The sequence below is a fragment of the Mustela nivalis genome, assembly GCF_964662115.1.
Source record: "Mustela nivalis genome assembly, chromosome: 14".
NCBI lineage: Eukaryota > Metazoa > Chordata > Mammalia > Carnivora > Mustelidae > Mustela > Mustela nivalis.
The window spans coordinates 10758710-10780857 of NC_139033.1; the positions used below are offsets into that span (position 1 = coordinate 10758710).

General features: G+C 39.3%; 1 protein-coding gene and 1 pseudogene across 18 annotated transcripts in view; both read left to right on the forward strand.

Annotated features, from left to right (window-relative positions):
- Positions 1 to 22148, forward strand: part of TMEM116 (transmembrane protein 116) — a 181686-nt gene that overhangs the window by 817 nt on the left and 158721 nt on the right. For 11 of the 17 annotated variants that reach the window (XM_082698505.1, XM_082698497.1, XM_082698506.1 and 8 more), the window contains exons 2-3: positions 17233 to 17279; positions 17721 to 17784. In XM_082698505.1, coding sequence (XP_082554631.1) covers positions 17233 to 17279; positions 17721 to 17784 — 111 coding nt within the window. Of the gene's footprint in view, positions 1 to 38; positions 217 to 9527; positions 9558 to 16588; positions 16683 to 17232; positions 17280 to 17720; positions 17785 to 22148 lie in introns of those variants that run through there. The other 6 variants (XM_082698498.1, XM_082698503.1, XM_082698499.1 and 3 more) reach the window with 6 other exon arrangements.
- LOC309847604 (cytochrome c oxidase subunit NDUFA4 pseudogene) lies at positions 143 to 3628 on the forward strand (annotated as a pseudogene). Its single transcript has 2 exons — positions 143 to 216; positions 3309 to 3628. The product of its transcript is annotated as a cytochrome c oxidase subunit NDUFA4 pseudogene (transcript).

Sequence of the window (22148 nt, forward strand, 5' to 3'; positions counted from 1 at the left end):
AAAGAGGCTGCTGCGCACGCGCACTCGGCGAGGCTCCCAGTCCTCCTGCCCTTTTCCCGTCCTCCCCTGCGCGAGGAGAGGCTCGAAGCGCGTGCTTGGCGTCTTGCAGCAATTAGGTTGCTCTTTCTACTCTTCTTCGAAGATGACGAGGCTGGCCACCATTTCTTCCTGCTTTTGGCCCGTCTGGCAGTCCATTGAGACCCGCTACTGCTTTAGGTTAGTCTGTCAGTCAGTCTGTGCTATCGTCCTCGCGAGGTCGGTCATACTCCCCCAGCTCCCTCAGGACCGGAGCAGGTCACGCAGAGGCAGCTGTTAGTCAGCATGGCCGTCAGGGCCACCCCGAACCCTGTCCAGTGGCTCTGTGGTGAGTGCCTCAGTGGCGAGACGCCGGGCTTCTGTCGAGCCGGCATTACTGAAAGCGGAGTATCCGCCCTCCTGAAGGTCTTAAAACAAAAAACTGAACAAAAAGTTCTAATAATTCTATTCCCTAGATATTTGTTCAGGGCGTGGTTCACACCAGATCCTGATTTTGCCTCCGGGAATACGGAATAGAGGTGGAGGAGACAGAGCTCTGGGTGGAAGGACCTGTGTTCGGGAGGAGGTGATAAGACCCTTACAGTGTTGTGAGAACATCAGTGGAAATTCAGTTATCCCTGCTCAGGGCTGTCAGGGAAAGTGAAAGACAGGAAATGACTTTTAAACTGGATCGTGAAGGAGAAGGAGGCATTTACAAGCCAAACACCAAAGGATATTTCTAAAAAGGGGAAAAACATGGTGAATCTGTCAAAAGTAAACCGGGGTACACTGCAAAGGGTCTCATCAAGCTGAAGGGTTTGGAGCCACCACAGGTGTTAACCAGGACAGTGAGTTGGATTTGCTTTCACTTAGGAGTGAAGGGAGTGAATCGAAGAAGGGAGAAGGCGGGGAGACTAGTTAAGGATCAATTGTAGTAGTTTAGGTAAGAGAGGTTAAGGTCCTGCAGTAGCCCATAATGAGAGGGAAGGGTCCAACTGAGAGATTTTGTAGGTTACAATTCACAAAAATTTATGAACAAATGACATTATGAGGGTCTGAGCGTCATATTAACCACTGTATATGTTAATAAATGCGTGTATAAAATAGTCATCAAAGATCATAGGATCCAGTTATGGGCAACCAGTTTATATAGAAAAAATTTTTTTAAGATTTTATTTATTTATTTTATATAGAGAGAGATCACAAGTAGGCAGAGGGGCAGCCAGAGAGGGGGAAGCAGGCTCCCCACTGAGCAGAGAGCCCGATGCGGGCCTCGATCCCAGGACCCTGAAATCATGACCCTAGCGGAAGGCAGAGGCTTAACCCACTGAGCCACCCAGGCGCCCTTATATAGAAATTTTGAAAGAAAGAGTCAATGTGTGTGTTTGTTTTGGGGGGTTTGGAAAAATTTGAGTTTGCTTTAATAAGCTATTAAATGAGCTACATTTTATGATAGACAGTGGGGGGGAAATTATGAGCTCAAGTGGATAAAGAAACCTTCATGTAAGAAGTGGAAATGGAGTTAACTCTTGGAAAAAAGAACATTTTAGGTGGAGAAAAATGAAAAGGGAGCAGAAGTGGGAATAAGCAGATGGTTTAGGGAGACCAAGCTGGCTGGAAAGAGTTCTCACAATGCTAGTTAGAGTTTTAAATCCAAGCAACATAAAGTCTTGAAAAAAATCAAACTAAGAATTTTCTGTTCTGTCATGTACTCAATGGGGAGCTATTAAGAGTTTTTAGACCCTTGGGGCACCTGGGTGGCTCAGTGGGTTAAAGCCTCGCCTTCAGCTTAGGTCATGATCCCAGGGTCCTGGGATCGAGCCCTACGTCGGTCTCTTTGCTCGGCGGGGAGCCTGCTTCCTCCTCTCTGCCTGCCTCTCTGCCTACTTGTGATCTCTGTCAAATAAATAAATAAAATCTTAAAAAAAAAAAAAGAGTTTTTAGACCCAAGGGCACCTGGGTGGTTCAGTGGGTTAAGCCTCTGCCTTTGGCTTAGGTCACAGTCTCAGGGTCCTGGGATCAAGCTCCACATTGGACTCTGCTCAGCAGGGAGCCTGCTTCCCCCTCTCTTTGCCTGCCTCTCTGCCTACTTGTGATCTCTGTCAAAAAAAAAAGAGTTTTTAGAACCCTTTATAAGATGTTTAAACTGTTTTTAAATTATCACTTATGAACTTGTAAATGCTTTGGGTACACTTAATTAGCATAATCAATCAGGAATTACTTTCTAGTTACAGTTTTGAAGTAGGTGTAGAAACTAGTGAAGGAAGAGGATTGGTTGGAGAGGGAAGGGAAATATTGGTACTTTTGCTATGAATGGAAACAATTCAGTGCGATACAGTAATTGTCTCAGTGTTTTACTCAGAGGTAGGAAGGAAGAGGCAAGGCAGGTTAAGTTGATGCAAGATTGTTGAGCCCATTGGTCAATAAAGAATGCTTGAGACATTTTATGGTGCAAAAAGGTGTTTTTATTATAGTGCAGGGAAGGGATCTGTGGGCAGAAATAGCAGCACTGGGGTTGTGAGGAGTGACTGATTATATACTTTCAAGTTGGGAGGGAATAGGGATATGTGTAAGTCTCTAAGGAATTTGGAAGCAAGGTTTCCAGGACCTTGAGGGGTCATTTACTGCAGTCTAGTAAAACCTTAATCATGAGACCCTTCAGGTGTATATCAGTGGGCTGTATCTTTGGAGGATGATTGCTAACCTATATCTTAGGGGGTAGAGATAAAGGAAGTTTCCAAAGAGATTTCCCTCTGTTAAAGTGGATTTGTAGAATCCTAGAAGCCAGGATAATGTCAAGCTAAGGTTGCTTTTTGTCCCAGCAAAGCATTAGCATTGAGGGAGTTGAGTTTCTGGAGGAAGGTCACCCTGCCAGTCCCAAGTATTGTCAATGAGCTGTAAGTTGTAAGGAAATTTAACTGTGTCTATATTTCTTTTACTTTTGTTCTCCACATCAAAAGGAGTACGCACGTAACCCGATCGATGTGGGAGCTGGAGTGAGGAGGAAAAATATGGCATGATCTGCTAAAGCAACTAATAAATAAATTTCCATTTTTTTTCTTCTGACAATCATCAAGCCAGTGTGCCCCCAGTCTCATTGACTTCTTTGCTGTTCCTTGTATATACAAGTCATGTTCTTGCCTCGGGGTCTTTGTATTGGCTTTCTCCCTCTAAAACTTTTCTTTAAAATATTCATATGGCTGGCTCCTTCACTTTCCTGAAGTTCTTTGCTCATTTGTCAACTTCCTAAGATCTGCCCTGACCGTCCTTTAAAAAACTGCTCCTTCTGGTAGGGTCGACTTAGTTCCAGGCCTTGCATATTTGATTTTTACTTCTCCTTGGCTGGAGGGCTCTGCTACAACCAACTTATGCCAGATCCTCAGTCAGGCAAAGAAGCATCCAAATTTAGTCTCCCTTTTCATATTTATTGAGGTAGCAGATACTGGAGCAGTGCTGTATATCTTGCCCCTGGCATTGTGCAATCCAGACGTCAGTTGGGATAGGAAGAATAACTCAGAACCCTGTAAAAGACTGGGTCCTCAGTGATCAATACAAGTTGTACTCAGTGAATGTAAATTACAGCAAACTGAGGAAAGAAGATCTAGACTTCTAAATTAAATGTTTTGAGCACCTAGATGGCTCAGTCTTTAAGTGTCTGCCTTCAGCTCAGGTCATGATCTGGGAGTCCTGGGATCAAGCTCTGCATCAGGCTCCCTGCTGAGCAGGGAGTCTGCTTCTCTGACTTCCCCACCACTTCTCTGCTGCTCTTCCCACTCATGTTCTCTTTCTCTCCCCCTCTCTCATTCTCAAATAAGTAAATAAAAAATCTTTTAAAAAGTGTCTCACTATAAAGCTGCTTAGAATGAAGATGTCCCAGAAGCCATCAGCACAGTTTTCCACTTATCCAGGAAATAGTTCCCTTCTAAATGCTGAAATCATGTTTCTGTATTGTATTGGGGTTTACACTGATTAATAAATATCTGAAACGTGAAAAAAAAATTGTTCCTTCCTCATACTTCCTTGCTTTGTAGCTCCCTTCTTTTTTCCCCTCCATAGCTCTTTTCAGCTTGCTAACATATAATTTGCTTATTTTTCTTTTTATCTGCTCCCAGGGAGGGCTGGATTTATGTTTTTATCTGTTTAGATTAAGGTACTATAGCCCCCTGTCTGGCACATGGTAGGTGCTCAGTATATACTTTTTCAGTGAGTAAATAAATGAGAATGAAATTACTCTATGGCTATCTCTCAAAATTCCATTGGCTCTTTCTACATTCCTTTCTTAAGCCTCATACTGTTCTTCAGAGATATTCCATCCCTTAGAGCTAATTGTCTTTCCCTTGCAAATTTTTGTTGGTTTTAACACTAGTTCTTTTGAGATAGATGAACATCTAAATTGTCTAAAGAACAAAGCCGTTTTCATCTGTTAAAAATTGTTATGGAAAGATTTACCAGGAGTATGATTTTCTTTATGCCCCATCCTCCTCTAAGAATTCTTTGAATATTGGGGCACCTTGGTGGATCAGTCAGTCCATTAAGCATCTACCTTCAGCTCAAAGGTGTGGTATCTAGGGCATGGGATAGAGATCAGATTCCTTACTCAGTGGGGAGTCTGCTTTTCCTTCTCCCTCTGCCTGGCCTCCCTGCTTGTGCTTGCACATACACACTGTCTCTCTCTTCCTCTCTCAAATAAATAAAATCTTAAAAAAGGAATGCTTTCTATATGAAAAGAATTATATCAGTGTTTCAATAGTAACCGCTATTTAGTGTGCATTTTTCAGGTACCGTATACTTTTCTGAGGGTAGGGGTCACACTGGTGAACAAAATAGATGTGCTCCTTGCAGACCTAGTTGGGGAAACCAGCATTAAATAATCATACAAATAAATGTATAATTACAAATTGTGATAATTTCTAGAAAGTAAAGTTGAAGACCTATGAAAAAATATGATGGAGGGATCAATTGGGATTGGAGTTCATGGGAAACTTCTAGAAACAAGTATATGTAAGCTGAAGAAAGACCTAAAAGGATAAATAGGATTCAGCTCTCAAGGAACTTAGGCTCATGTAGTGACAAAAAATATTAATTATAAATCAATATGAAATTGCAAATTGGTGTATGTTAGGAAGGATTTTAGGAAAAGAAAAGAGCAAGTGCAAAGGTTCTGGGGTGAGAAAGAACTGAAATATTTGAGAACTTAAAGAATTCCACTCTAGAATTTATTCTTTAATAGCAAAGTCATCAGCATAGCAGGAGGTTATAAGTGCAGAGATTAGGAATAATTATTGCAGCATTGTTTGTAGATGAAAAAAAGAAGAAAAGAAAAAAACCTAAGGACAACTCACAAGAGTAAGTGTTGGATAAATGATGTTTGTTTTTTTTTAAAGTAGGCTCAATGCCCAGTGTGGGATCTGAATTCAAGACCCCAAGATCAAGAGTTGAACTCTACTGACTGAGTCAGCCAGGTGCCCCTAGAGAAATGATCTTATATAGAATATTATACAGCTATCAGAATGGGTTAGAACTATTTCCATGAAATACTGGATGAGAAAAGAAATGTGTACAGAAATATGTGATCCCATTTTTAAAATCCTGTAACTAAAACATAACATAAACATAATAACCCCTATTATGTATGTATGCATTTGGATGTGTTTTTTTTTTTTTTATTGCATAAAGTAAACTTCATATGCAGCAAATAAAGAGATCATGGGAAATAGCTTCTAAAGCTGTGAATTCACCCCAAGGGAGGGTGAATGGGTGCTTTTTGTTTAGGGTTAGGATGAATAGTTTTTATTTATTTGTTTTTTAGTAACTCTATACCCAACATGAGGCTCTAACTCACCAATTGCATGCTCTCCCTACTGAGCCAGCCAGGCGCCCCAGGATGAATATTTAGATAGGAAAGCCTTGTCACTGTATGTAGAGGCAGGCATAAAATCCTATAAACACTTTGTATGTTACATAAATGAGGTGGAGGCTCCTCCTTAGGCAGAGATTTTAGTATTATAATGAGGTAAAGATAATTGCAGGTTATTCCAGTGGTCACTCCAAGGTCCTTCTGGGGTTTAGCTCAAAAGATCTGGGCCGTCTGGGCTGGTGGGAGGTCTTGTTAGGGTTGTTGCTGTGCCCTGAGGGGTGGTTTTAGTTTTCTTTTTTAGCTGTTCCTTTGTGCTTCCTTCCAGCAACCCAAAGAGGGACTGTGTCCTTTGTCTCTATTAGGATATTTAACAAGCATAGAGAAAGATGCAGAGAAATACGTTAGGCTTTTAGCATTGGTTACAGTCTAGAGGAATGAAGAGAAAGAAATTAAGACTAACAAAAGAGAATAAAATTATTATGGAATAATGTTGAGAAAAATATAGAATATAAAATACTAGCTATACTAGCTATAAAATATGGATAGAAACTGAATATGTATAGGAACAAGGGCTTAAAGTAACAAAAATAAAAAGGACATTCAGACTAGCTGATGAGATTGTAGGAAACACGGATTTCTGTTATTTTAATATTGTTTTTTCAATGAAGTAACATTAAAAAATCTTAGAGATTTTAACATCTGTGGATCAAATTGTTTAAACAGAGATGTTTTTCTTCTTTTTGTTATGCCTGAGTTTTCGTGTCTGAGAGACCACCAAGGAGCCGACACCAATGCGATCACACGAGGGTTTATTTGACAAGCTTAAGCTTGGTCCCAAGTATACCCGACATAGAAGAGTAGGGACTTGGACCTTGAGGTGACATGCTTGGCCCCAAGTATACCCGACACAGCAGAGTAGGGACTTGGACCCCGAACCAGATTATAGTCAGAGTTTTTAAAGGCAGAGTAGGGGTGGACTCTTCGGTGGGTGAGGACAAAGGGGATGATGTAAGTCTCTGTAAGAAATTTTGGAAGCAAGGTCTCCAGGCCCTCGAGGGGGCTAGCTATTGTTGGGAGAAAGGTTATTTGTTACTAGAAATAAAAATCTTCTCATGAGGGGTGCCTGGTGGCTCAGTGGGTTGAGCCTCTGCCTTCAGTCGGGTCATGATCTCAGGGTCCTGGGATTGAGCCCCACATCGGGCTCTCTGCTCAGTGGGGAGCCTGCTTCCTCCTCTCTCTCTGCCTGCCTCTCTGCTTACTTGTGATCTCTGTCTGTCAAATAAATAAAATCTTTAAAAAAAAATCTTCTCCTGAGACCCTTTAGATGTATATCCGTGGGTCATATGCTTGGGAATGATTGCTGACACTATCTTGGAGGTTTAGAGATAAAGTTTCACACTTTCCTATCAAGTGTCCTTGTTAGTGAGATTTGGGTTTAGAAGAAATTTAACTTTATTTACATTTCCTTCTGCCTCAGCCTCCTTCAGTTTTATGGTGGGGAGGGCGACATTAGGGCTTGGGGAACTGAGTTATTTGCCTCTGAAAACTGGGCTGTTGTCATATCTCTAAGACATTTGTTTTTTGTGTGTGTTTTTTTTTTCCTAAAGATTTTTTACTTCTTCATGTAACAGAGAGAGAGATCACAAGTAGGCAGAGAGGCAGGCAGAGAGAGAGAGGGAGAAGCAGGCTCCCCGCTGAGCAGAGAGCCCGATGTGGAGCTCGATCCCAGGACCCTGGGATCATGGGATCATGGGATCATGACCTGAGCCTAAGGCAGAGGCTTTACACTGAGCCACCCAGGTGCCCCTCTCTAGGACATTTCTTTTTTTTTTTTTTTTTAAAGATTTTATTTATTTTTTTGACAGAAATCACAAGTAGATGGAGAGGCAGGCAGAGAGAGAGAGAGGGAAGCAGGCTCCCTGCTGAGCAGAGAGCCTGATGCGGGACTCGATCCCAGAACCCTGAGATCATGACCTGAGCTGAAGGCAGAGGCTCAACCCACTGAGCCACCCAGGAGCCCCTCTCTAGGACATTTCTAAACCGAGGGAGACTCCTGTCTTACAGGATTGTGATCTCTGCAAGTTAACTATTTGTATTTCTTTTAGGGCAGCCAGGGGTGGCTGAGGAATGTCACACATACTACCGAGGGGAGGGGAGCGGGTGGAGAGGGAGTGTAAGGTGCCAGCTTTTGCTTTGTCAAGATGGCTGTACTTAGACTCGAGGTGGGTACAGCCTTGTTTTTCTTGGCCTCCACACTTTTGTCCCACTTTGAATTCATGTTAATTTGTCTTATTTTCATACTCTTATATGCCACCTGAAATACTATCTAGGTCAAAGTGGAATATAAGTAAGTAAATAAAAGTAACCTAACTCTTGCCAATCTCTTCCCCCTTCAGTCTTTCCTGCACAGTGCCAACGTGTAATTATAATCACATAAAATAGGGATAATAGTAATACTTTTCTCATAGGATTGTGAGTGGATTAAATTAATTCACACTAATTTAATTAGTTAACACTAGTTATAAAGCATTTACAATAGTATCTGCCATATAGTACATAATTCGCTTAAGACTACCTATTATGGTTATTATGTCATACCATTTCTTTTCTTGGAAATTTGCTTGATTATAGAAATTTATAGTGACATTTTTGTAGGATAAAATCCAAATGCAAGAGCCTTCAACATCTAGTTATAAATTAAAGAGTCTAAATAAAAATGATATTTATAATATCACATATAGCTACTAAACTCTTGAAATGTGGCTGTTCTGAATTGAGATGTTATAAAACAATTTCGAAGATCAAAATTACAAATGTAAAATATATCAGTGATTTTCTTTCTTTTTTTTTTTTTAAAGATTTTATTTATTTGACAGATAGAGATCACAAGTAGGCAGAGAGGCAGGCAGAGAGAGAGAGAGGAGGAAGCAGGCTCCCCGCCAAGCAGAGAGCCCGATGCGGGACTCGATCCCAGGACCCTGAGATCATGACCTGAGCCGAAGGCAGCGGCCCAACCCACTGAGCCACCCAGGTGCCCCTATATCAGTGATTTTCTATATTGATTGCATGTTGGACAAAATTTGGATATTTAGGTTAAGTAAAATTTATTATTAAAATTTCATCTGTTTTTGCTTTTTTAGTGTGGTCACCAGAATCTTTTATTTATTTATTTATTTATTTATTTTAAGATTTTATTTATTTGAGAGAGAGAGTTAGCAAGAGAGCATAGGCAGGGTAAAGGGCAGAGGAAGAAGCAGATTCCCTGTTGAGCAGGAAGCCTGATATGGGACTTCATCCCAGGACTCTGGGATCATGACCTGACCACAAGGCAGATGCTTAGCTCACTGAACCACCCAGACACCCCCACCGGAAACTTTTAGATTACATCTGTAACTTATATTTTTATTGGCTAGCACTGCTCTAGATTTTTAAAGTAAAATGTTGCTACTTTTCATCCTAATCTTTGTCCAGTTGGTGTTTTAGATGCAAGGACAATATACCTTTATTTCCATTAACTTTTATCTCTTTAAATGAAACTCATTATTCTAAAGTATTTAGGTCTTATTAGATCTTAAATCTGTCATCTACCTCCCACAACTTGAGTACATTCATTCAATAAATACTGAGTACCTATTCTAGGCACTTTTTTTTTTAGGTATTGAAGATACTGGAGTGAATCAGAGAGGTAAGTTGCCTGTCCTCAAGGATGTTCCTTCCATGGGACGCCTGGGTGGCTCAGTTGGTTGGACGACTGCCTTCGGCTCAGGTCATGATCCCGGAGTCCCGGGATCGAGTCCCGCATCGGGCTCCCAGCTCCACGGGGAGTCTGCTTCTCCCTCTGACCTTCTCCTTGCTCATGCTCTCTCTCATTGTCTCTCTCTCAAATAAATAAATAAAATCTTTAAAAAAAAAAAAAAAAAAAGGATGTTCCTTCCAGTCTACTAGGGGAAAGCAGACAGTAAAAACAAACATGATATTTTGGAATTTGATAAATGTTACATCTCAGAGGTAATGACATTTAAGCTGATACTTGAAGGATGAGAAGGAGCTAGTCTTGTGATTATCTGGGGGAAGAACATTGCAGAAAGAGGAACGCTATTATAAATTACCTGAATTGGGAAAGTACTTGATACATTGGATGAAAACACAGTGGCAGACCCTAAGATAGTCTCCAATAATCCCTGCCTTTTGATATTTACCCTCTCATGTGATCCTTTCTCCTTGGCTGTTGGGAAGATATGTGGTCAAGAGAATACAGAAGTGGTGATAGAATGTCACTAAAGTGATTTTGTTGCATAAGGTTCTGACTTCCATCTTGATTGGAAGATATCTTGCAGAAATCCAGGTGGTGAAGAACTGAGTGAAGTGTTTGATCAACAACCCTGGAAGAACTGTGTTAGACCAACAACTTTGTGAACTTGAAAGCAGAATCCTTCCCCATTTGAGCCTTCAGATGAGACTCAGCCCTGGTTGATAATCTTTTTTTTTTTTTTTTTTTAAAGATTTTATTTATTTATTTGAAAGACGGAGATCACAAGTAGGCCGAGAGGCAGAGAGAGGGAAGCAGGCTCCCTGCGGAGCAGGGAGCCCGATGTGGGGCTCAATCCCAGGACCCTGAGATCATGACCCGAGCCAAAGGCAGCAGCCCAAACCATTGAGCCACCCAGGCGCCCCCCTGGTTGATAATCTTGATTAAGCCTTGTGAGAGACCTTGAAACAGAAGACCCAACTAAGCTATTCTTATACTCCTGATCCACAGAAGCTGTGAGATAATGTGTGTTTTAAGTCACTAAATTTGTGGAAAGTTGTTATGCAACTTAACACACACACTGATAAATGTGCCCACTATATTTTCTCTGAAGTCATTAATGAAAGTGTTTTACAGAACTGTGCCAAGTCAGAATGCTGATTAACCCCACTAGAAGTCATTTCTAAGTTGATATTGATCATTTAGTTAACTCTCCCTTAGGCTTATTTGTGCAAGGAATGCTGTTAATTGTGCTTCCACTTGGCCTGTATTTCCTTTTTTTTTCTTCTTTTTTTCAGATTTTATTTATTTATTTGAGGAGAGAGCTGGAATGGAGTAGAGGGAGGGGGGAGGAAGAAGCAGACTTCCCGCTGAGCAGGGAACCCAATGCAGGCCTAGATGCCAGGACCCTAAGATCAGGACCTGAGCCGAAGGCAGATGCTTAACCAACTGAGCAACCCAGGCACCCCCTCATTATTATTATTGTTATTTTAAAGTTTTTTTTAAAGATTTTATTTATTTATTTGATAGAGAGTGAGAGAGAGAATGAAAAGGGAGAGAGTCAGAGGGAGAAGCAGACTCCTCATGGAGCTGGGAGCCCAATGTGGGACTCGATCCCAGGGCTCCAGGATCATGACCTGAGCCAAAGGCAGTCGCCCAACCAACTGAGTCACCCAGGCACCCCTCATTATTATTTTTTAAGATATTATTTATTTGAGAGAGAGAGAGAGAATGAGCAGGGGGAGGAGCAGAGGGAGAGAGAGAATCCCAAGCAGACCTCCTGCTGAGTGCGGAGCCTGATGCACCTATGAGCCTGAGATTACAACCCAAGCCAAAATCAAGATTTGGACACTCAAATTCAGGTGCCTCTCCTTATTTTTATATCATGAAATTTCTCACCAAATGCTTTGTCAAAATAGCTTATATACTATGGTAATTCTATCCAAAGAAAGAATGGGGTAGTTTGGCATGATTTTTTAAATAAATCCATTCCAACTTATTTATTACTTTTTAAAAAATTGTTTAGAAGCACACTTTTTGGATGGTTCATTTTAGAATCTTATTTGGGATCAGTACTGAGATCTTTGATCTATGGTTTGCAGATTCTTTTTGTTTTTTTAAAGATTTTATTTATTTATTGGACAGAGAGATCACAAGTAGGCAGAGAGGCAGGCAGAGAGAGAGGAGGAAGCAGGCTCCCCGCTGAGCAGAGAGCCCAATGTGGGGCTCGATTCCAGCACCCTGGGATCATGACCTGAGCCGAAGGCAGAGGCTTAACCCTCTGAGCCACCCAGGCACCCCTGGTTTGCAGATTCTACCATCTTTTTTCCTTAGAAATAAAAATTTAGTTATCACCAATTTTCTACAATTTGTAGAAATTTCTATGATATTCTACAACTTCTAACAATTTTCCCATTTTTACACAAACTCTCAGATTTTATTCAGTGGTTTATTGGGTTAACCTGCAAGTTTTATTAAAGTCCTAGAGTATACTTTGTTCAGACCAGGAGTGGTGGATTCATTTAGAGCAGTCAGGTGCTCTCTTACTAACTTTATCTTCAGTTCCCTCTTAAAATGTTTGTTTTACACTTTTTATTCTAAATATTATTCTTTTCAGTAGGAAAGACAGAAACATGTTACCCATTAATCATTATACCATGAATTTCAGCAAAGGGTCATTTCCTTATAAAATTTGCCTATTTATAGTTTATCCTCTTAAAGTGTACAATTCAATGAGTTTTAGTGTATTTGTAAAGTGTGAAACCATCACCACTGTCTAATTTTAGAATATTTTTGTCACACTAAAAAGAAATCATGTGCCCATCAGTAGTCACTCCCCATTCTCTCCCAAATTAACTTCCCAGCCCTAGGCAACTACTAATTTTCCTTATGTGTGTATAAATTTGCTTATTTTGAAGATTTATACAAATGGACCCATGCAATATGTGGTCTTTTGTGATTGGCTTCTTTCATTTAGCATAATGTTTCTAAGGTTCTTGATGGTGTGGAATGCACCAGTACTTCTTTCCTTGTAATTGTTGAATAATACTTCATTTTGTGGATATACTACATTTTATCTATCCATTCATCCGTTGGTGGACACTTGTGTTTCTACCTTTTTTTCTTTTATGAATAACAATGTGATAAACATTTGTGTTAAAGTTTTTGTGTGGACATATGTTTAGTTTCTCTTGGGTATATACCTAGAAGTAGAACTAAGTTTATACTTAGCAGCTGAGTCATATAAGGTATGTTTAATCTTTTGAGCAACTGCCAAAGTGGCTGCAGTATTTTACATTCTCACCAGCAGTATATGAGTTTCTATTCCTCCACAGTTTCTGCAACAGTAGCTATTGTCTATCATTTATAGCTATCCTGATAGGTATGAAAAGTTATCTCATTGTGACTTTAATTTGTATTTCCCTGCTGGCTAATGATGTTAATCATCTTTTCCTGTGTTATTAGTCATTTATTTATTTGGGGAGAGAAACTTCTGTTTAAAACCTTTGCCAGGGGTGCCTGGGTGGCTGAGTGGGTTGAACAGCTGCCTTCGGCTTGGGTCATGGTCCCAGGGTCCTGGGATCCAGCCCCGAATCGGGCTCCCTGCTCAGCGGGGAGTCTGCTTCTCCCTCTCGCTCTGCCTGCTGCTCTGCCTACTTGTGCTCTCTGTCTGTCAAATAAATAAAATCTTTAAAAAAAATAAAGCCTTTGCCAGTTTTTAAATTGGGTTGAATTTTTTAAAAAGATTTTATTTATTTATTTGACAGAGAGAAATAATGAGAGAGAGAACACAAGCAGGGGTGGTGGGAGAGGGAGAGGCAGGGGTCCCACTGAATGGGGAGCCTGATGCCAGGCTTGATCCCAGATCCCTGGGATCATGACCTGAGCCAAAGGCAGATGCCCAGTGGCTGAGCCACCCAGGCGCCCCTGTATTGTCTTTTTATTATTGAATTGTAGGAGGGTTTTTTTTTTTAAAGATTTTGTTTTGTATTTATTTGTTTGTTTAAAGAGGGTGCACGTGAGTAGGGGGAGGGGCAAAGGGAGAGGGAGTGAGAATCTCAGGCAGACTCCTTGCTGAGCATGGAGCCTGTCCTGCGGTTTGATCTTATCATCCTGAGATCATGACCTGAGCCAAAGTCAGGAATCAGAGGCTTAACTGACTGAGCTACCAGGTGCCCTTGTAGGAGTTCTTATATATTCTCTATATAAGTCCCTTATCAGATACAGGATTTTTAAATATTCTTTCTATTCTGTGGCTTGTCTTCACTTTCTTGATGGTATCCTTTGAAGCAGAAAAGTTTTTAATTTTGAAAACGACCAATTTTTCTGTGTTTTCCTTTTGTTGCTTATGCATTTATTGTCATATCTAAGAAGCAATTGCCTAATAAAAGAGCTACCTTGATGTTACATTCCTTTTGTTTTGTTTTTGGTAAAGATTTTATTTATCTATTTGGGAGAGCAAGAGAGAGCATGGGGTGAGGGGAGGGGTGGAAGGACAGAAGGAAGCAGGCTACCTGCTGAGCAAGGAGCCCGATGCAGGACTCCAACCCAGGACCTTAGGATCATGACCTCAGCTGAAGGCAGATGCTTGAATGACTGAGCTACCCAGGTGTCCCAGATGTTACATTAATTTTTAAAATTATCTTTCCCTCTCTTCCTATTAACTAGTTCTCCATTAGAATATTGTGTGTGTTAAGAGTGCAAATTATGAAGTCAGAATGACTGGATTTGAATATTGGTATTACCGTTGATGACTCTATAACCATTAGAAGTGACTTCTTTAAATCTCAGTTTCTTCATCTGAAAAAATGTGAACATTAGTGGGGTGCCTGGTTAGCTCAGTTGGTAGAACATGGGACTCTTAATCTTAGGGTTGTGGGTTCAAGACCCACACTGGGTGTGGAGTTTCTAAAACTTTTTTTAAAAATGGGAATATTACTTTTTACCTCAAAATTTTTGTTGACAATTAGAATGCTTAGCATAGAGTCTTATACATAGATAGCACCTGATAATTGGTAGATGTTATTACTAGGAATCTTATTTGAGTTAAGTATAATTGTTGCTTAAATAAAAATATTTTACTAGGAAGGTTAAATGTAATTTAACCTTTTAAATGTAATTTAACCTTTAAACTAAATTTAATTTAGTTTTTTGACTTTGTATCCACAGTTGTAACTTGCTCATGGTAGAAGTTTAAAAAATATCTATTAATTTAATTGATACATGAAATATAGTAGCCCATTACATTAAATGAGCTGTGATGTTTTTGAGCTTACTAAGGAGCTAAGTAAAAAGAGATACTTACTTAAAAGTAAGTATCACCCACTTCATTTGGGCTTGGGTTAGCCCTTGCAGAAAAGAAAGATGGGAAGATTATGTTTCAAAAGATATTTCAGGGTGCCTGGGTGGCTCAATGGGTTAAAGCCTCTGCCTTCGGCTCAGGTCATGATCCTAGGGTCCTGGAATCGAGTCCCGCATCGGGCTCTCTGCTCGGCAGGGAGCCTGCTTCCTCCTCCTCTCTCTCTCTGCCTGCCTCTCTGCCCACTTGTGATCTCTGTCAAATAAATAAATAAAATCTTTTAAAAAAAGATATTTCAAGGGGGAATAGTGCTAAATATACAAAAAGCAGGGTACTAATACAGAGAGGAAAAATGGAAAGGTAAATCCCCAAATGGGAATTTGGTCAGTGGCATAAGACATTTTAGAAGAGTGCCAAAAGTGAAAAGTTCTTATATCAAGAGCAGCAGACTGATTTGGCATGGTTGTTTCTTGAACAATTTGAGATTTGTTCTTGACCAAGACAAGAGTCCTTTGTCCAAAGGCATTCTCTTATCACTTGGTGAGACTGTCATTAGTCCTCTCGCCCTTATTAGATGGATAGATGATTAGAGGCCTCAGAACACTCCCTGAGACCTTATAGTAGGGATTTCTGAACCAGAAATCGACTTGCGTTTTTTATTTGTTTATTTAGTACCTTAAGCAAAGTGGTTAGAACCTGCCTCTAATTTAATAGTTTCCTACCAAAAACCTACCTCTATTTAATGATGTCCCTTCTTCTACTCCACACTATGGTGAACAAATGAATCCTATATTAACCTCCTATGAATAAGTGAATCACATATTTAAATCACTGAACCTATGCAAATGATCCAATTTATGTTATCAGTCAAATATTTTGTAGAGTGTATGAAAGTATGTTTAGATGAAAGCTAAATGGTTACAAAGAAATATTCTCCTTCTGCTTTCTCCTTACTATAGTCCTTGTCCAAATTTTACCAGTTCTTCCAAATATTGTTCAAATGAAAGGCAGTGTATATTTTTTTGTGTGCAGATAATTTAAGATTCTGGCATTCAGGTAATTTTTCCTGCTGTATTATAAGCTCCTGGAAATCTGGGTCTGTCTCTTATTTGTCTTTGTATCTTCTATAGCACAATGTTTTACACAGATTTGATATATAAACAAGTATATTAAATGAGTCATGTAATATATTTCTGGTGGGAATTTTGGTACAGAAGATTTCAGATGTTACTATTAAATGTGAGATATTAACAGCCCATTCTCATCACAGCTTTTCTTGGTATTACTAAAAATTTACTGATTGCTTTAATATGCAGTCTCTCTTTTCCATCACAGGCTTTTATCCCTAAATGGGGCAAGTGTTAAGCAGACCTCCTTTTTCTTCCTTACCTTTCTCTCCTTTTTTTCTGTTCCATTTCTCTCTTGCAGCTCCATTTATCTTTTCACCATTCTCTCTATTTTTTATTATTCCTGTCTCTTCCTCTTATAATTCCTAATACTTTGTTTCCTTGTCACCTGCTCTTTCTATTTTTGTTCTTTCTGCTTGGCTTTCTCCTCCACTTGTCACCACCTCTTTCCTTGTCCTCAAGATACAGAGCGGGATTGGGTAGGGAGGAGCCCAGCAGAGCTGGGGGTGGAGCCACCTTTTCTGTGCTTCAGGATTCAGAACCTGAGAAAGATCGGCCTGCGTAAGCATAGCTGGGGCAGAAGTCCCCATGGCCTTCCTGCTGGAGGCTAGCATTCTGGAGGACAATTGGGACTTGGTGAGATTATAAGTTGTCCCTTTCTTTTTGCTCCTCCTTTCTTCCTCCTTGTTCTGTACTTTTCACTCACAGTATCTCTTTACTACTTCTTCCTATTTCTTTACTCCTTACTATTCTATTTTTTCTCTCTCTAGTTATCAGTCAACTCTATTTAGTATTTGTTTACCTTTCCCTGTACCTGTTCTTTTCACGCATGTCTATTCTCTCAAAATTTAACTTTTCCTTCCTCTTCTCCATTTTATTCTTTTCTTTTAAAATATGCTCATCCAACTCTCTTTTCTGTCCACTTCTCTACCTCTTTTCATTTTCTGTCCACCTCTCTACTCTTTTTATCTTACTGTTTTCGAGAGATGGAGCAGTAAGAGAGGAAACAAGGAACCACCCTGCCTTTCCAGAGGCCTTTCTGCTGTGTCTCAGACTTGTAGGGTATTTTGATTAGGCACTGAAGAGTTTGTGCTCTGCAGAGACAGTTAATAAACAGTGAAATTGGAGTAAGGTTGAATATTAAATGTTAAAGTTTTGGTTTTATTCTCTTTTATGTTTTGTTTAGGTTTTTTCTGCAATACAGTGGATACAATTTGTTATGGCTACTCTGAGGTAAATTTATTTAATCTTATGTTCTATGACTGTTTTAACTAGTAAAAGCAAAACTGTAGAATTCTAAAGTTTCCTGCATTTTTCCCCCTGGGTATTTGTTTTTACTCTTCAGGGAGAAATGCTGTTCTTTACCATGTTGATATTTTCTGATTAATAAAATGTAACATCAACAATAACAAAAAAACAGATTGAGTAATAACATCTGAAAATCAAAGGACTTGGGTCATCAGGACTGATTTGCAAAACCAGTAGGAATGATACAGAGATTAGCATGTCCCCTATGCAAGCATGACACACAAATTCATGAAGCTTTCCATATTTTAGAAAAGTGTGTGGTTTCTTTTTTATCTGTTATATATCAGTAAAGCTGTAAAAAATCATTAGCAAAAATGAGGGAGCCCTAGTAGTCTTCTTTTAATGATTATCTTTTATCTCTGTCAGTGTTATCGGTTCAAGTTCTCTTATTGCCTATGCTGTATTCCAGAATATACAGAAATCTCCAGAGGTGAGCAAACTCTTTTTTGTGTTGGATTTGAACATTTTTAGTGACTTAGCCTTTGAAATAAATAAGAGAAGTATCACCTAAAAATAATGGAATAAGTCTACGAATTACTTGTAAATTTGTCATTATGTTATTACATTGAGATATTTTAGACACAGTCAATAGGTTTCCCTTTTCTTCTAGGTAATTATTTTAACTATAACTTTGAATAGTGAGAGATTGGCTGCTAAAAGTACAATTTTTTTTGCTATGCACTAATTATTAAAGTTAGGAAATAGAGTTGTTTGAAGCCTCTAGTCACTCTAAGCACAGTATGATCCTGCCAAGAGGTAGTTTTCTGATATTGGTATCTTGGCAATATTGCTAGTGGGGCCAAGAAATAGCTCAGACTTTGTTTCCAGAAAATATTAGGTTTGCTGTTCAGGCCTTCTAGGCAATTACAATTTAATGGTGAAAACAGAACAAAAATACATCCTAGGTAAAATTATTCATACCAAAAAGATCAAGTAAAAATATTTTCCTTTTTTTGAGGTTAATTGACAAACAAAAATTATATATATTTAAGGTATAAACAAACAAAAAAACTTTCCGGATTGAGAGAGGATTAGAAAGAGAGAGTATTTCCTAGCTATGAAATAAAAATGTAACAACACTTTCTCTCACTAGGCCAAATGGCACAAAATTAGACAAAATATAGTTCACATATATAGGAGGGCTTTTGTATGTGGAAAATGTGATTGGGTTTTTATTGGGCCCACTTTCCTAATCAGAGTAGTTCCGTATGTTGAACACTTTCTGAGCTCCAAGTATGCTGGGTGCTTTACAGACTTTATCTATTGGTTTTCATTACTTTCCCATGGGAAGGATGGTATTAGCTCCATTTCACAGATGAGGAAATTAAGGCTCAAAGTCATGAAGTAACTTGTTGAAATTTTATAGTAAGTAGCAGGACAGAGATTTTTCAAAAGTCTAACTCTTAACTACAGTCCCCTTTCAAATTAAACACAGTATTTAGTATTTATTTTATTCTAGACAGATGTGCTCAGTGTTTTAAATACATTTTTCATTTAATCCTTAAAACAACTCTGTGAGGCAGATATTACTAATCTGATATTATAGTGAAGAAATGAAATCCTGGTAAGGTTGAGGGACTTTCCTAAGATCTTACATATAGCCAGTAATTTGTTAGAGCTAGAATTTGAGCACAGGATTGTCTTGTTCCAAAGCCATTCTCCATATATGCTTTTTAAGCCACTGAAATATGGTATGTAATGAAAATACGATTTGGGGTGCCTGGGTGGCTCAGTGGGTTAAAGCCTCTACCTTTGGCTCAGGTCATGATCCCAGGGTCCTGGGATGGAGCCCCACATATCGCATCGGGCTCTCTGCTCAGCAGGGAGCCTACTTCCTCCTCTTTCTCTCTCTCTCTGCCTGCCTCTCCACCTACTTCTGATCTCTCTCTGTCAAATAAATAAATAAAATCTTAAAAAAAAAAAAGAAAAAGAAAATAGGATTTTGAATTTCAGGCATAGAATGTGACTATGTAAGTAACTAGAAAGTAGAAGTCCTGGTACTGTATTGTCATTGCCTGCCAAAGTAATCTTAGGCCACATATCTTTCTGTGATTCAGATTTCTCTAATGTTTGTCTCCTTTGCTGAAATTTGAATTTATAGGTGACTAAGTTAATGAAGTATAAGTTACATAGTAGGACAGCTAAGCAGAGATTCTCAGTCTCTGCATTATTTATCTGTTGAACTGGACAATTATTTGTTGTAGGGGGCTCTCTGCACCTTCAGATGCTTTGCAGACTTTGCCCACTAGATGTTAGAAGCAAACCACCTCTCCATACATCTGAGGTTGTAAAAACCAAAATATGTTTAAATTTATTGCCAGATATCTCGTGGGGGAGGCAAAATTGCTCTGGCTCAGTGACCACTCAGGGGGTCTAAGGTGACCTCTGGCATGACAGTGGGTTAGAGCTTTATAAAGATGTAGGATCAGGGGCGCCTGGGTGGCTCAGTGGGTTAAAGCCTCTGCTTTCAGCTCAGGTCATGATCTCAGGGTCCTGGGATCAAGCCCCGCATCGAGCCCCGCATCGGGCTCTCTGCTCGGCGGGGAGCCTGCTTCCTCCTCTCTCTCTGCCTGCCTCTTTATTTGTGATCTCTGTCAAATAAATAAATAAAATCTTAAAAAAAAAATATGTAGGATCTGCTTTGGCCTAGGATGTGACCTTAAGTTTCTCTGGCTTCAGTTCCCATACCTTTCAAAACATAACCAGAGCTTAAAGGACCTTAACAACCACTAGTTCACTGGTTCCCACACATTCTGTTTTCTTGGTGTAGGAAAAATTCCAATTTTTCCAGATTAAGAATATCAGCCATCCTAGTTTTTCTTTTTTGTCCATTAAAGAATTTTTTTAAGATTTTATTTATTTATTTGATAGACAGGGATCACAAGTAGGCAGAGAGGCAGGCAGAAAGAGAGGGGGAAGCAGGCTCCTTGCTGAGCAGAGAGCCTAATGGGGACTCGATCCCAGGACCCTGAGATCATGACCTGAGCCGAAGGCAGAGGCTTAACCCACAGAGCCACCCTGGCGCCCTTAAAGAATATTTTTAATCACAAAAAACTTATGGAAGTCATAATCTGAAAAAGATTTTAAATTTAATTTAAATTAAATTAAAATAAATGTAGTAAATTGGAGAAATCCATAGGGAATCTTTGAGGTGATTAACTGATGAAACAGTGACTCAGAAAGGCTAACTGAAGAGAGAAGAAGGTGGCCAGACTAGCCAGTGTTAAATAATACTCAGGGCAGATATATTTTACTACACACTTATGTGACTTCATTTCCCCATAAAGATCACTTTTGATATTGTTTGTAACCTGATTTCATTTGAATAGAAATATTGGGAAGCAGGATTTTAGAAGAGTATTCATATGAATACTATTTTAGGTCTTTCAACTCACCAGAACCCACTTGGACTCAGAATCTCCCCAGGGAAACCCTTTCCCATAGTGCATGTTCTACCCCTCATCCTGCTCTTGATTTAAATGAGGTATGAATTGGGCATTTTTTTTTTTACAATTTTTTTTTTTTTACAAATTTCTATTTATTTATTTGACACAGAGAGAGATCGCTAGAGAAGGAATACAAGCAGGGGGAACGGGAATGGGGAAAGGAGAAGCAGACTTCCCACTGAGCAGGGAGCCCAATGTGGGGCTCAATCCTAGGACCATGGAATCAGGACCCGAGCCAAAGGCAGACGCTTAATGACTGAGCCACCCAGGTGCCACTAGGCATGTTTTTTTTTTAAAGCAAAACCTTTCAGGGGCGCCTGGGTGGCTCAGTGGGTTAAGCTGCTGCCTTCGGCTCAGGTCGTGATCTCAGGGTCCTGGGATCGAGTCCCGCATCGGGCTCTCTGCTCAGCAAGGAGCCTGCTTTCCTCTCTCTCTCTCTGCCTGCCTCTCTACTTACCTGTGATCTCTCTCTGTCAAATAAATAAATAAAATATTAAAAAAAAAAAGCAAAACCTTTCATATTTAGGACTATGTCTTTTGCTTTTATGTGTATTACAGATTACTGCACTGATTGCAGTTTCCTTAAACCATGGGCTATACCTTCAACATAGTATTTTATAGACATAGGTGGGGTGAAATTTTTCTTTGCTTCAACAATAGGTGCTCAGTTAATTTTTGTTGTTTATTTGACTGACTTTATCTCCTGTTACTAGAACTCACTGTTTTCTAAGTGTGAGTGAAAGTATATAAATCTCTTTTTATCCTCCATTTCCCTGCCAAAGACTTTAGTTATGTTTTAGTTGCAAATAGTGCTCTCTGTAAGGCTATTTATTGAATCAGTGACCATAAATAAAATTGCATTCTTGCTCACAAAAGCCTCCTGGCTGCCTTTCTCCTCCGGAGTTTATTTGGTGTTCACTTTTAATTTTTTACCCATTAACAGTTATAAACTTGTGGGAGGTCATGGGCCAGTAGAATCTGTGAATGTGCCATCTGGCTGGAATTTTAGTAGGCTTACCCAGAGCAAAGGCTATATATGGTAAAAATAATAATAATATCTGATATTTATTAATTATAGTTTAAAATGTAAAAAAAAAATAAAATGTTATTTCACTCGTTTTTGTTTTTGTTAGCCAAAGCAACTTGACCATTTACCCCTGCTTGCAAGGTATAGCATCTGACTTAGCTTTCCTCTCATTTGGAAGAGGGGTATGAGAAAAATTCCCTTTTGTACAGGTGAGATTAGTTTTTATATTAGGTAGTATGTGATAATAACTTTAAAAATTTTTTAATTTACTTTTTCTTGTGATATATATCAGATGTGGATTACAAAGCATAAAACCTGTAT